The sequence below is a fragment of the Oncorhynchus keta genome, chromosome 25, assembly GCF_023373465.1.
Source record: "Oncorhynchus keta strain PuntledgeMale-10-30-2019 chromosome 25, Oket_V2, whole genome shotgun sequence".
Taxonomy (NCBI): Eukaryota; Metazoa; Chordata; class Actinopteri; order Salmoniformes; family Salmonidae; genus Oncorhynchus; species Oncorhynchus keta.
The window spans coordinates 29906761-29920803 of NC_068445.1; the positions used below are offsets into that span (position 1 = coordinate 29906761).

A 14043-nucleotide genomic window follows, 5' to 3' on the forward strand; every position below is an offset into this window, starting at 1 on the left:
AATATGCATATTATTAGCAACTGGGCCTGAGTAGCAGACAGTTTACTCTGGGCACCTTATTCATCCAAGCTACTCAATACTGCCCCCAGCCATAACAAGTTAAGGTGGTCTGTTGGGCTTCCCACACCTCCTTGGCGAGGTCCAGTAGGCCGTGTGGCCTCCTCCCGTAGAGGAGTTCGAAAGGGGAAAACCCAGTGGAGGACTGGGGTACTTCTCGGATTGAGAACATTAGGTGGGGTAGTAACTGATCCCAGTTCTTCCCGTCCTGCTCGATGACCTTCTGCAGCATTTGTTTGAGCGTTTTATTGAAGTGCTCGATGAGCCCATCCGTCTGCGTGTGAAAAACGAAGGTCCGGATCTGCTTGATCTGCAGGAGAGCACACAACTATTTCATTAGGCGGGACATAAACTCAGTGCCTTGGTCTGTCAGGATATCGTTCGGGATGCCTGGGAACATGCCTGGGAACAGCTCCCAGGCGATTCCTTTGGATACCGCAGCCTGTAAGGGAATGGCCTCGGGATACCGGGTGGCATAATCTACTATCACCAGGATGTACCGTGTCCTCATGTTGTTTTTACCAGGGGTCCCACTATGTCCATGGCGATGCGCTCAAAGGGCACCCCAATGATAGGTAGGGGGACCAGAGGGTTTCGGATGTGTGCTTTTGGGGCAGTGAGTTGACACTCCGGGCAGCTGCGACAGTAGTCTTCCACGGCCCTCCTCATCCCGGGCTGCGATTCATTCCCGGGTTTTCTCCATTCCCAAGTGCGCCCCCAACATGTGGGTGTGGGCCAGCTGAAGAACGCTTCCCACGTACCGTCTGGGCAGCAACAATACTTCTCGAAGTTCCACCTGTTGGCGCGACACCTGATACAAAAAGTTATTCTTGATTTGGAAATTAGGGTATTGCCAGTCACTCACCCCCGGAAGTAGCTGTCCATCCACCACTATCACTTGGATTGTGACGGCTTTCAAGTTCGTATCCTACCACTGGGACGTCCCAAATTGTCCCCTCAGTTGGCCCCCAGCAGGTGTCTCGACTGGACCCTCGAAATTTAGGAGGGGGAGGCTGGGTTCCTCCTCCAGTGGTTCCCCAGGGGGTTGGGTTCCGGCACTCCCTCCGACTCCGGACCCGTAGATAAAGGTTGGTCAAGCGGTTGCTTCCGGGCCGCACAGGCGATGGGTCGTCACCGCTCTCTCCTTCGGCCGGCTCGTAACTTTTTCTTCAGATCGTGCCCCCATAGTGCCGCAAACAGCGGACAATCCCGTCCCACTAGGAGGTACCGGCAACTCTGGTTTTGCATCCACCATCATCTGGAAACTCCCTTGTGGTGTTACGATGTTGGTCCATCCGGTTGGATACCGCTATGTGTTACCGTACACCTACCCCGTTCGGTCTCCTGGTTCCGCAGGCTCATGGTTACGAGCGTAACCATACTTCCGGAGTCTAATAGAGCTTCTGTGTCATGTCTGTCAACCTTCACCGGGACCATGGGTGCAGTTGATTCGTAGTGTGCCCAACAGGAGGTGACATAGTTCAACAGTCACAACAACGTAACCTCTGTCTCTTTCTGGGCTGTCATATGAAGCTCAGGAACTGGGGAGGAACTTTCTCAGCACTGGAGCAGGTGTCGTCCCCCTGTTCATTCTGCTGCAGGTACAGTATACTTTCTACACTTTTACTTATTTGGATCAATGTGTGTGTCCCAAACGGCACCCTATTCCCAATATAGTACACTACTTTTGACTAACGCCCTATTGACCCTGGTCAAAAGTAGTGCACTATATATAGGGAATAGGATGCCAATGTGATTCTCACCATCTTCTTCATTCTACTTAGCCTGTTTCCTCTTCCTCAATCTATAAGACTGTGGTCTTAGTTCAAATGTCCTGACTATGCATCCAAAACATGTTTCTGTTATTGTTTGCTGTTTATTTGCCTGTGTTTCACCGTCCCCATCTTCTGACACTTCAGTCGTAATGGATATGGTTACAAGTAAAAGAAGAACCCATGACTTTCAACTGGCTTATTACGCAATACAGGATCTCATTCACTGTCTGTAAATAGAACACAAAGCAATCGGGTACCTTTTTTGAGAGAAGTAATGTTATGAGTACTTAACATAATGACCAAGCATCTGACAAGAACAGTTGCCATTGAGACTGAGCCATTTTCAGGTATCATTCTGTATTTTCATGTTTTGATTTCATTCTGGCCTGCTCGCCTCCCTATGAATCTCACCTGAGAGACTAATATATATATATAGACACCTAAACCCCACCTAATACCTATATAAAGTATATAAAAGATTTATGCACTATTGTATATATATATATATATTTGTATATATATATAAATAAATAAATATATATATGTTATAGGGGTTGTTTCAAACTTACAGAAAATAATGTATGTAAACAACAATAATCAAATGTTTTGACTGCTCCTACCTGTGTATTAAACCATTGATTATCTCTCAAAATGTGGATGTGCATAGCACATTTTCACTCTTACAGAGTAGGTATGACTTAAACAACAATGAGTCAGTTTTTACTTCAGAAAGCATTTTTTGATCATTGGTTTATTTATAGTTGAAAACATAGGTGCCAAATTCCCCTCCACTGGTAGAAAATGGTTACCACAGCTTTAGACCTTGTGTGTTTCCTTTTGCTAGTTTTGGCACAAGCTCTCAGTATAGATTTGTCCCAGTGTGCCCCAGAATAAGGAAGTAGAATGAACAGACAAACCCCTTGCCTTCAGAGTCTAATAAGAATGTAAAGTACCAGTACGGTAAAGTGAAAGGAGCAGTGCATCCTCTAAACAATGTATTGTAGGGGGTATTGTGCTTGAGTTACACTTGTATCACTATTTCAACTGACAAGGTAAGCACAAGGTTGACATTTTCTTAATTCACTAAAGCTCAATCGATACCATTCTCACAGGAATTTAATGACGTCTCAATGTCATCATCTTTAATTGAAAGTTATATTTTGTTGGTTATAAAACAGGGAGGACATTTGATTGTATTTTGATTGTTATGAGTGACTTACTGCATGAGTCTATTGATCTAATAGACATAGCTAACCAAGGGATAAGAAACATTGGTCATGGGTTTATAAAGAGAGAGTAACTATAAGTTATTAAACCTTGTCTGAGAACAATCTAAAATGTAATGTTGTCAGTATGATTGAAAACATATATTTGAAGACATTTTATAAATGTGGTATAACAAGAAAGGTAGGGTAGTTTGGGGTTTATTTGGCTCTTAGAGGTCATTTGGCAGTAATTGAAATTAGCTTGAATGTCAAGGAGGAAATGAAGTACATTTTAAATTTGACATTGAAACAGTTTCATTTCAATATGTTTATCAATTACAGACACAGCATGGTTTCAGAGGATGAGGGTGATATTGGGTTGGACACATTACTGAACAAAAATATCAACGCAACATGTTGTGTTGGTCCCATGTTTCATTAGATTAAATAAAAGATCCCAGAAATTTTCCATACGCACAAAAAGCTTATTTTTCTCAAGTTTTGAGGGAGCGTGCAGCTGGCATGCTGACTACATGAATGTGCACCAGAGCTGTTGCCAGAGAATTTAATGTTAATTTCTCTGCTATAAGCCACCTCCAACATCATTTTAGAGAATTTGGCAGTACTTTCAACCGGCCTCACAACCGCCAACCACGTGTATCCACGCCAGCCCAGGACCTCCACATCCGGCTTCTTCATGTGAAATCCATAGATTAGGGCCTAATGAATTTATTTCAGTTGACTGAGTTCCTCATGTGGACTGGAATTCAGTAAAATCGTTGAAATTGTTCCATGTTGCATTTATTTTTTTGTTCAGTATATTAACCTGAAGAAGGTGTACAAATCTACCCACATTCATCCCGCAGATGAATTAAATATTGTTATGATGTTGGTTTACTTACACAGATATTTCCTCAAAGACTAAATCGATATCAAGCTGTCTTGGTCTTAATTAACATCAGTGTAAAAACTATGATAAAAACCAGCCTGGTCCCCTGGGTAAATTTAAAGGAATTATTATACACAGGAAACCAGATAAAGCAGGCTCATTTCCTCATACTGTGTGACACTTGATGGCCTCACTACTCAGTTTCAGACAATGGTACCATGCTCCTTCTAATTTCTTTGGATGATCAAAATACAAATCTGACTCAGAGGTGTCCTCACAGTTTTTAAACAATCTTTGCTGAGCATTTGTGTGGTATTGTATGTTGATATTTTCACTGATGGTTTCTGTGTTAAAGACACACTTTTCATTGATCTGTTGGCACACTGTGTGTTTATTTGTCTCTTGTTTTGTTTTTTTCAGGTCTGAACGCACTTCTGGGAAATGGCTCAAAATTGCCTCAAGTGCTTGAAATACACCATGTGTGTGGTTAACTTCTTGTGCTTTGTACGTATCCCAAACATCCATCTGTTACCTTCTACCCTTCCTTCCCTCAATGAGATTTAAAAAAAAAACATGTTCAATATTTCAGTGTCCATTTATCATTTATCATTTATTTAATTTGTACAACGAGTGGGTATAATCCTGAATGCTGATTGGTTAAAACCGCATTCCAGCTGGTGTCTATTCCACACTTTACCACCGGCTAAATCTATGACTTTAAAATGCCTATTTACTCTGTTCCACTTTTTTTAGACTAACATTTGGTTTTCAAAAGCGGAGATTAGTATACAACTTGCTGTCTGTCTCTCCGACATTTGCAAAGTTGCTTCAATATTCAAATTGGATCTCCAGCTGTCCATAGTAACGTTCATAGTAATGAACGTGTCGTGACGAGACAGGCAGGCGGACAGCGTTTCTCAACCAGTTTATTTAATGGATATATACACAGAAATGTCAATTGAAAAAGGTCAAACGAAACGAAATGCAGCTAGCTTGCAGTCTTTCCAGCTTGTTGTTGGCCAGCTCCTTTGAACAATAGTGCCCTGACTAGAGAGCACATTCTCTATGCCAGGTGAAATGGCACCTCATTAGATCATTGTTATTGTGTATTTAAATAAATGTCACTAGAAAACAGCTTAAACAAATGCAAATACGGTTTCTTTGCTGTTATTCTGGATGCACTTTTTTGATGTGATTGTTAGCCGTAGTTGGCTAGCTAGTAAGCAAGGGATAATAATGTTGCCAGCCAGTATGGCAATGGAACATTTACAACGAACGACTGGGTCGCGTCCATAGATACAGAACAAAAAGACTGAACGGCTGGGTCGCGTCCATAGTTACAAAACAAAATGACTGGATGGCTGGGTCGCGTCTCTAGCCACCCGAAACGATAGAACAAACTACCAGCCGGCTTGGGCGGCAGGGTAGCCTAGTGGTTAGAGCGTTGGACTAGTAACCGGAAGGTTGCAAGTTCAAACCCCCGAGCTGACAAGGTACAAATCTGTCGTTCTGCCCCCGAGCAGGCAGTTAACCCACTGTTCCTCGGCCGTCATTGAAAATAAGAATTTGTTCTTAACTGACTTGCCTAGTTAAATAAAGGTAAATAAATTGGGTAGCAACCCTAGATTTGTGGCAGGAATATATATTGTGTAAGGATGAAATAGTATGAATAAATTCATCAAAATAATGTTTTTAATGAAAATATGTTGGTAACCCGTTGTATTAAAATGATTATGTCCTCGAAGCCAGTGTTTGGAGGATATATTTGACATCAAAACTATGAAATAACATATGGAATCATGCAGTAACCAAAAAATTGTTAAACAAATCAAAATTTATTTTATATTTGAGATTCTTCAATTAGCCCCCCTTTGCCTTGAGCTTTGCACACTCTTGACATTTTCTCAACCAGCTTCATCTGGAATGCTTTTGCAACGGTCTTGAAGGAGTTCCCACATATGCTGAGCCATTGTTGGCTGCTTTTCCTTCACTCTGCGGTCCAACCCATGCGAAACCATTTCAATTGGGTTGAGGTCGGGTGATTGTGGAGGCCAGGTCATCTGATACAGCGCTCCATCACTCTCCTTCTTGGTCAATAGCCTTTACACAAGCTGAAGGTCTGTTGGGTCATTGTCCTGTTGAAAAACAAATTATATTCCCACTAAGTGCAAATCAGATGGGATGGTGTATCGCTGCAAGAATGCTGTGGTAGCCATACTGGTTAAGTGTGCCTTGAATTCTAAATAGCACACCCACACCACCATCACACCTCCTCCTCCATGCTGCACAGTGGGAACCACACATCCGGAGATTATCCGTTCACCTACTCTGCGTCTCACAAAGACATGGCAGTTGAAACCAAAAATCAGACATTTGGACTCATCAAACCAAAGGACAGATTCCCACCGGTCTAATGTTCATTGCTCGTGTTTCTTGGCCCATGCAAGTCTCTTCTTATTGGTGTCCTTTAATAGTGGTTTCTTTTCAGCAATTCGACCATGAAGGCCTGATTCACGCAGTCTCCTCTGAACAGCTGATCTTGAGATGTGTCTGTTACTTGACCTCTTGTGAAGCATTTATTTGGGCTGCAATTTCTAAGGTTGGTAACTCTTAATGAACTTATCCTCTGCATCAGAGATAACTTTGGGTCTTCCTTTCCTGTGGTGATCCTCATGAGAGGCAGTTTCATCATAGCGCTTGATGGTTTTTGTGACTGCACTTGAAGAAACTTTCAAAGTTCTTGAAATGTTCCGTATTGACTGACCTTCATGTCTTAAGCAATGATGGACTGTTGTTTCTCTTTGCTTATTTGAGCTGTTCTTGCCATAATATGGACTTGGTCTTTTACCAAATAGGCCTGTCTTCTGTACACCACCCATACCTTGTCACAACACTACTGATTGGCTCAAACGCATTGAGAAGAAAAGAAGATACACCTGTTAATTGAAATGCATTCCAGGTGACTACCTCATGAAGCTGGTTGAGAGAATGCCAAGAGTGTGCAAAGCTGACATCAAGGCATAGGGTGGCTGCTTTGAGGAATCTCAAACCTAAAATATATTTAGATTTGTTTAACAGTTTTTTGGTACTACATTATTCCATATGTGTTATTTCATAGTTTGGATGTCTTCACTACTATTCTAAAATATAGAAAATCATAAAGTAAAGGAAAAACCCTTTAATGAGTAGGTTTGTCCAAACTTTTGACTGGTACTGTATGTTGAACACATGCTGTTGTGTTTGGTTCTTGTCAGATCTGTGGAACTGCAGGTTTTGGTTTTGGAGTGTTCATGATGATGAACTCTAAGGTGTCGTCTCTCATCCCATCCCTGTCCTCCCTGAACATTGCCAACATGCTCTTCATCACCGGCATCATCATGACCTGTGTGTCCTTCCTGGGGTTCCTGGGGGCCCTGAAAGAGAACCGCTGCCTCCTTGTCACTGTAGGTCTCACATTTGACATAATTTCATATTTTTTTGAGACATTGGTCTCATCCCACTGGGCAGACACCAGTTCAACATCTAGTTTTGATTTACATTTGGTTGAGTTGTCTAACATGAATTCAACATGAAATCATCCAACAATGTCACCCTGTCGTTGGATTTAAGTTAAAAGTTGGGTGAAAAAAAGACAAAATTCCCTGATGTTGATTCATTTTTTCAAATCCAATCAATTTTCCACATTGATTCAATGTCATCACATTGAATTTTTGAGTTGAAATGAAGTGGAAATAACATTGATTCAACCTGTTTTTGCCCAGGTGGGGATCATTCACTGTCTTTGCTTAAATTAAAATGACTTACAAACACTTGTACTTTCTTGATTTTCAGTTTTTCATCCTGCTGTTCATTCTGATGTTGGTGGAGCTGACTGCAGCCTTTCTACTGCTTTTATATGAGAGCAAGGTAAGATATAGCAGAAGGGCACTGGGATGTGGGCACTGGGATGTTGGGAGGAGGTTTGAGAGGGGTGACAGAAATTGAAGTGAAGAAGAGAACTTTAATACATTACTAATTTACATGAGGAACGTCAGGGATTGATAGAGGGCCATTGTTGTGAGGAAAGCTCAAAGATGACAGGAGATAATCAGGTAGTGTTTTATGAGATGTTCATACTGCCAAGTAATTAATGTGTGTGCTTAGATTGACAGCTTCCTACAGAGGGATCTCACAGACAGTCTGGAGAAGTCCAGGGAATCAGCTAAAGGTGGGAATTCAACAATGAGCAAGGGCGACTGGGACATCATTCAGACCATGGTGAGCATGTGCTGTGAAATATATAAGAAACATTTAGTGTGCGTACCAAATGGTACCCTATGTACTATATGACCAGGTCTTATACGGAGACACTGAGACTTTACAATGAAACATGTATACTCCCTCTTTTGCCCTCCCAGGCATGTGAACAAAAGTGAGTGGAAATGTGATGTTGTTTCATGTGTTGATAACACTGATTTTGTCATGTTTAATTCTATTACATACATGTAGTTCCAGTGCTGTGGGGTCCATAACTCAAGTGACTGGAAGGATAAAGTGCCTGCGTCCTGCTGCTCCAAGACCCAATGTGACATCAATCAGCCAGTATACTGGAAAGAGATATGCTGCCAGGCTTGAGGTCAATTCAGGAAGTACACTGAAATTCCATTTACAATTCCCTTCAATGCTTTTCAATGATGAACATTTTGAATTGGAATTAGAATTTTAGTTTACTTTCTGAGTTGACTGGAATTGAAATGGAATGGTACCACATAATGGTATTCCCCTCTTCAAAGGGGGAGACGCCTTAGACCTAAACTGTTATAGACCTATATGCATCCTACCCTGCCTTTCTAAAATCTTTGAAAGCCAAGTTAATAAACAACCATTTCGAATCCCACCGTACCTTCTCCACTATGCAATATGGTTTCCGAGCTGGTCACGGGTGCACCTCAGTCATGTTCAAGGTCCTAAACGATATCATAACCGCCATCGATAAAAGACAGTACTGTGCAGCCGTCTTCATTGACCTGGCCAAAGCTTTCGACTCTGTCAATCACTGCATTCTTATCGGCATACTCAATAGCCTTAGCTTCTCAAATGACTGCCTCGCCTGGTTCACCAACTACTTCTCAGATAGAGTTCAGTGTGTCAAATCGGAGGGCCTGTTGTCCGGACCTCTGGCAGTCTCTATGGGGGTGCCACAGAGCTCAATTCTCGGGCTGACTATTTCCTCTGTATATATCAATGATGTTGCTCTTGCTGCTGGTAATTCTCTGATCCACCTCTACACAGACGACACCATTCTGTATACATCTGGCCCTTCTTTGGACACTGTGCTAACAAACCTCCAAACGAGCTTCAATGCCATACAACACTCCTTCCGTTCCTGCTTTTAAATGCTAGTAAAACTAAATGCATGCTCTTCAACTGATTGCTGCCCACACGCTCCCGCCCGACTAGCATCACTACTCTGGACGGTTCTGACCAAGAATATGTGGACGACTACAAATACCTAGGTGTCTGGTTAGACTGTAATCTATCCTTCCAGACTCACATTAAGCATCTCCAATCCAAAATGAAATCTAGAATCGGCTTCCTATTTCGCAAAAAAAGCCTCCTTCACTCATGCTGCAAAACATACCCTCGTAAAACGGACTATCCGACAGATCCTTGACTTCGGCAATGTCATTTACAAAATAGCCCCCAACACTCTACTCAGAAAATTGGATGAGTCTATCACAGTGTCATTCATTTTATCACCAAAGCCCCATATACCACTGCGACCTCTATGCTCTCGTTGGCTGGCCCTCACTACACATCCGTCGCAAATCCCACTGGCTCCAGGTCATCTATAAGACTTTGCTAGGTAAAGCCCCACCTTATCTCAGCTCACTGGTCACCATAGCAACACCCACCCGTAGCACCCACTCCAGCAGGTATATCTCACGGGTCATCCCAAAGCCAACATTTACTTTGGCCGCCTTTCCTTCCAGTTCTCTGCTGCCAATGACTGGAATGAATTGCAAAATTCTCTGAAGGTGATCTCCCTCTCTAACTTAAAAAAATATATATATTTTACCTTTTTTTAACTAGGCAAGTCAGTTAAGAACAAATTCTTATTTTCAATGACGGCCTAGGAACAGTGGGTTAACTGCCTGTTCAGGGGCAGAACGACAGATTTGTACCTTGTCAGCTCGGGGGTTTGAACTTGCAACCTTCCGGTTACTAGTCCTAACCACTAGGCTACCCTGCCGCCCTACTTTAAGTATCAGCTGTCAGAAGGAGAGTGATGGAATGCTGCATCAGATGACCTTGCCTCCACAATCACCCGACCTTGCCTCCACAATCACCCGACCTCAACCCAATTGAGGTGGTTTGGGATGAATTGGACCGCAGAGTGAAGGAAAAGCACTCAACAAATGCTTAGCATATGTGGGAACTCCTGTTGGAAAAGCATTCCAGGTGACTAACTCATGAAGCTAGTTGAGAGAATGCCAAGCGTGTGCAAAGCTGTCATCAAGGCAAAGGGTGGCTACATGATTCCATATGTGTTATGTAATAGTCCTGATGTCTTCACTATTATTCTACAATGGAGAAAATAGTAAAAATAAAGCAAAACCCTGTAATGAGTAGGTGTGTCCAAACATTTGACTGGTACTGTGTGTAAAAAAAATATAGCTGTCACTCAGCAATGTTTTCTCTTCTTCATCTCAGGGTTGTTACAATAAATTGAAGGCCTGGTTTGAGGGGAACTCCCTAGCCACTGGAGTTGCTGTGATTGTGCTCTGCATTATTGAGGTATGGTCATCTTCCCATACTTGTTAATACTTGTTAATGAGTGATGGGTTTATCCACATTCACATGACAAACATGTCTTATTCTTGACCACGATAAACTGTCAACTATATGTATCAATCATCATGTATAGCTTCTAAGATATATGTATTGTGTCCCAAATGGCACCCTATTCCCTATATAATGCAGTGTGAACTAATTTTGACCAGATAAGCCCATGCACTATGTATGGCCATTTGGGAGGCTGTTGCATGAGTTTTTAAACATGTATTAGATGGAAATGAAAACTCCACCAGAACACCATATAGGCTAACACATCAATTTTTTTCTATGTTGGTAGGTCCTGGGCATGTGTTTTTCCGTGACTCTGTTCTGCCACATAAGCCAGTCTGGACTCAGCTACAAATGATGAAAACAGTGTTTATTTTCATGTTTGTTTTTTTTGTAAAATAATTCCCTCTCGGTTCATGCTCTCTATGATGTTTCATTTCATTACATGCTAAAAGGTAGGCAGGCACTTTTTACATTTTAGTCATTTAGCAGACACTCTTATCCAGAGTGACTTACAGGAGCAATTTGCTCAAGAGCACATCGACAGAGTTTTCACCTAGTCAGTTTGTGGGTTCGAACCAGTGTCCCTTTTGTCTTCTTAACAGCTAGGCTACCTACCTGCACTTTTGAATGCTATATAATACTATTGATACTGTGACTGCACTGACACATTTTGTAAACAACCCAAATAATTCCATAAACATTGAGCTGTTATTTCATTTTAACCCCACAATGAACCTGACTGAAATTACTTTTCGATCTTTGAAAGTACGCAGTGACTGACTGTGTAGTTACTTATGTTATTTGTGACAGCTGCTTCTCAACATCACATGGTTTCCTGTCACTAACTTTCAACCTGCTTTGTGAGTGTTCATATAACCACTATTTTTAGCTTATCTGATGTAGCTGGTGGTTTCACAATATAACAACGAGGGCGATGAAGTCGGATAAAAGGAGCCTTTGTTAAAAGTCCTCTCTGAGTGAAAACGCAACCACATTTTTTTGGGCTGGGTTGTTTGTGTTTGTAACAAGGAAATAAAGGATGATAAAGTTTTTCACCCCACCTTAATATACAGAACAAAAATATAAATGTAACAATTAAGTTTTTACTGAATTACAGTTTATATTAGGAAATAAGTCAATTGAAAGAAATGCATTAGTCTCTAATCTATGGATTTCACATGACAGGCAGGGGTGCAGCCATGGGTGGGCCTTGGAGAGCATAGGCCCACCCACTGGGGAGCCAGGCCCAGCCAATCAGAATTATTTTTTTCCACTCAAAAGGGACTTATTACATACATACTCTTCTGTGGATGCAGCTTATGGTAGAGAAATTAACATTCAATTATCAGGCAACAACTCTGGTGGACATTCCTGCAGTCAGCAAGTTACATGCTCCCTCAACTTGAGACATCTGTGGCATTGTGTTGTGTGACAAAACTGCACATTTCAGTGGCCTTTTATTGTTCCGAGCACAAGGTGCACCTGGGTAATGATCGTGCTGTTTTATCAGCTTCTTGATATGCCACACCTGTTAGGTGGATGGATTATCTTGGCAAAGGACAAATACTCACTAACAAGAATGTAAACAAATGTGTGCACATTTTAGCAAAATAAGCTTTTGTGCATATGGAACATTTAAGTTTTTTTTTTTTTTCATCACATTAACATGGGACCAACACTTTACATTTTTTCTCAATCCTGGGGTGGGATATATTTAACTTGAGGTGAGAGAACCATATGCAACATCTTGCAGGTACATTTGCAAATAAACTTGAAGGTAGCCTATGCATTAAAGGTCCAATGCAGATGTTTTTATCTCAATATCAAATCATTTCTGTGGAAAATATCACAACCTTACTGTGATATCTTTTTCATAAAAAAACAAAAGCTTCTTAGCACATAGCAATATCTCAATCAAGAATTTGAGAAAAAAAATGAAAACTACCTGTTATTGGCAGAGGTTTGGAACTCTTTCTTATTGGTTTATTAACTAATGTAATCAATTAAGAGACAGGTCAACAGGCAGGCATAAAACTCATTGTGGAAACACACGATACAGAAATTCACTATATTCAGAAAGTATTCAGACCCCTTGACTTTTTCCACAGACTTATTCAAGAATGATAAAATAGCTAAATAAAAAAACTGAAATAAACCATTTACATAGGTATTCAGACCCTTTACTCAGTACTTAGTTCAAGCACCTTTGGCAAAAAATTACTGCCTCAAGTCTTCTTGGGTACAATCTTGGCACACCTGTATTTGGGGAGTTTCTCCATTCTTCTCTGCAGATCCTCTCAAGCTCTGTCAGGTTAGATGGGGAGCAGGCTCTCTGGCTGGGCCACTCAAGGACATTCAGAGACTTGTCCCGAAGCCACTCCTGCATTGTCTTCGCTGCGTACTTAGAGTCGTCCTGTTGGAAGGTGAACCTTCGCCCCAGTCGGAGGTCCTGAGCGCTCTGGAGCAGGTTTTCATCAAGGATCTCTCTGTACTTTGCACCGTTCATCTTCCCTCGATCCTGACTCGTCTGCCAGTCCCTGCCGCTGAAAAACATCCCCACAGCATGCTACTGCCACCAACATGCTTTACCATAAGGATGGTGCCAGGTGTCCTCCAGATGTGATGCTTGGCATTCATGACAAAGAGTTCAATCTTGGTTTCATCAGAACAGAGAACCTTGTTTCATATGGTCGGAGAATCCTTTAGGTGCCTTTTGGCAAACTCCAAGAGGGCTGTCATGTGCGTTTATCAAAGGAGTGGCTTCCGTCTGGCCACTCTAACATAAAAGCCTGATTTGATTGGTGGAGTGCTGAAGAGATGGTTGTCCTTCTGGAAGATTCTCCCATCTCCACAGAGCAACTCTGGAGCTCTATCAGAGTAACCAATGGGTTCTTGGTCACCTCCCTGACCTAGATCTTTCTCCACCAATTTCTCAGTTTGGCCGGGCGGCCAGTTCTAGGAAGAGTCTTTGTGGTTCCAAACTTCTTCCATTTAAGAATGATGGAGGCCACTGTGTTCTTGGGGGACCTTCAATGCTGCAGAAATATTTTGGTACCCTTCCCCAGACCTGTGCCTTGACCCAATTCTGTCACGGCGCTCTACAGACAACTCCTACCTCATGGTTTACTTTTTTTGCTCTGACATGCACTGTCAACTGTGGGACCTTATATAGACAGGTGTGTGCCTTTCCAAATCATGTCCAATCAATTGAAATTACCACAGGTGGACTCCAACTTGTAGAAACATCTCAAGGATGATCAATGGAAACAGGTGGAAAAACATGTGCTTA

At 41.9% G+C, this 14043-nt stretch overlaps 1 protein-coding gene across 4 annotated transcripts; it reads left to right on the forward strand.

Annotated features, from left to right (window-relative positions):
* Positions 1 to 2723: 2723 nt before the first annotated feature.
* LOC118358511 (leukocyte surface antigen CD53-like) lies at positions 2724 to 11804 on the forward strand. 4 transcript variants are annotated; one of them, XR_004820472.2, is made up of 8 exons: positions 2724 to 2884; positions 4347 to 4430; positions 7181 to 7369; positions 7758 to 7832; positions 8070 to 8183; positions 8415 to 8554; positions 10620 to 10703; positions 11041 to 11166. XR_004820472.2 is itself a non-coding variant. In XM_035736425.1 (8 exons), exons 2-8 carry the CDS (start codon positions 4368 to 4370, stop codon positions 11107 to 11109), a joined length of 687 nt encoding a protein of 228 aa, XP_035592318.1. In that variant the 5' UTR covers positions 2724 to 2884; positions 4347 to 4367; the 3' UTR covers positions 11110 to 11804. The 4 variants fall into 4 exon arrangements, 2 of the variants coding, with proteins under 2 accessions (XP_035592318.1, XP_035592319.1); XR_004820473.2 differs by having other exon boundaries at positions 8415 to 8541; XM_035736425.1 differs by having other exon boundaries at positions 8415 to 8507; positions 11041 to 11804.
* Positions 11805 to 14043: the final 2239 nt, after the last annotated feature.

Bases quoted from the DNA above. Each gene is read 5' to 3' on its own strand.
- LOC118358511 (XM_035736425.1), top strand. From the start codon at position 4,368: ATGGCTCAAAATTGCCTCAAGTGCTTGAAATACACCATGTGTGTGGTT. The intron at 7,370-7,757 runs GTAGGTCTCACA...CTTGATTTTCAG, and splicing joins ACCGCTGCCTCCTTGTCACT to TTTTTCATCCTGCTGTTCAT. The intron at 10,704-11,040 runs GTATGGTCATCT...CTATGTTGGTAG, and splicing joins TTGTGCTCTGCATTATTGAG to GTCCTGGGCATGTGTTTTTC.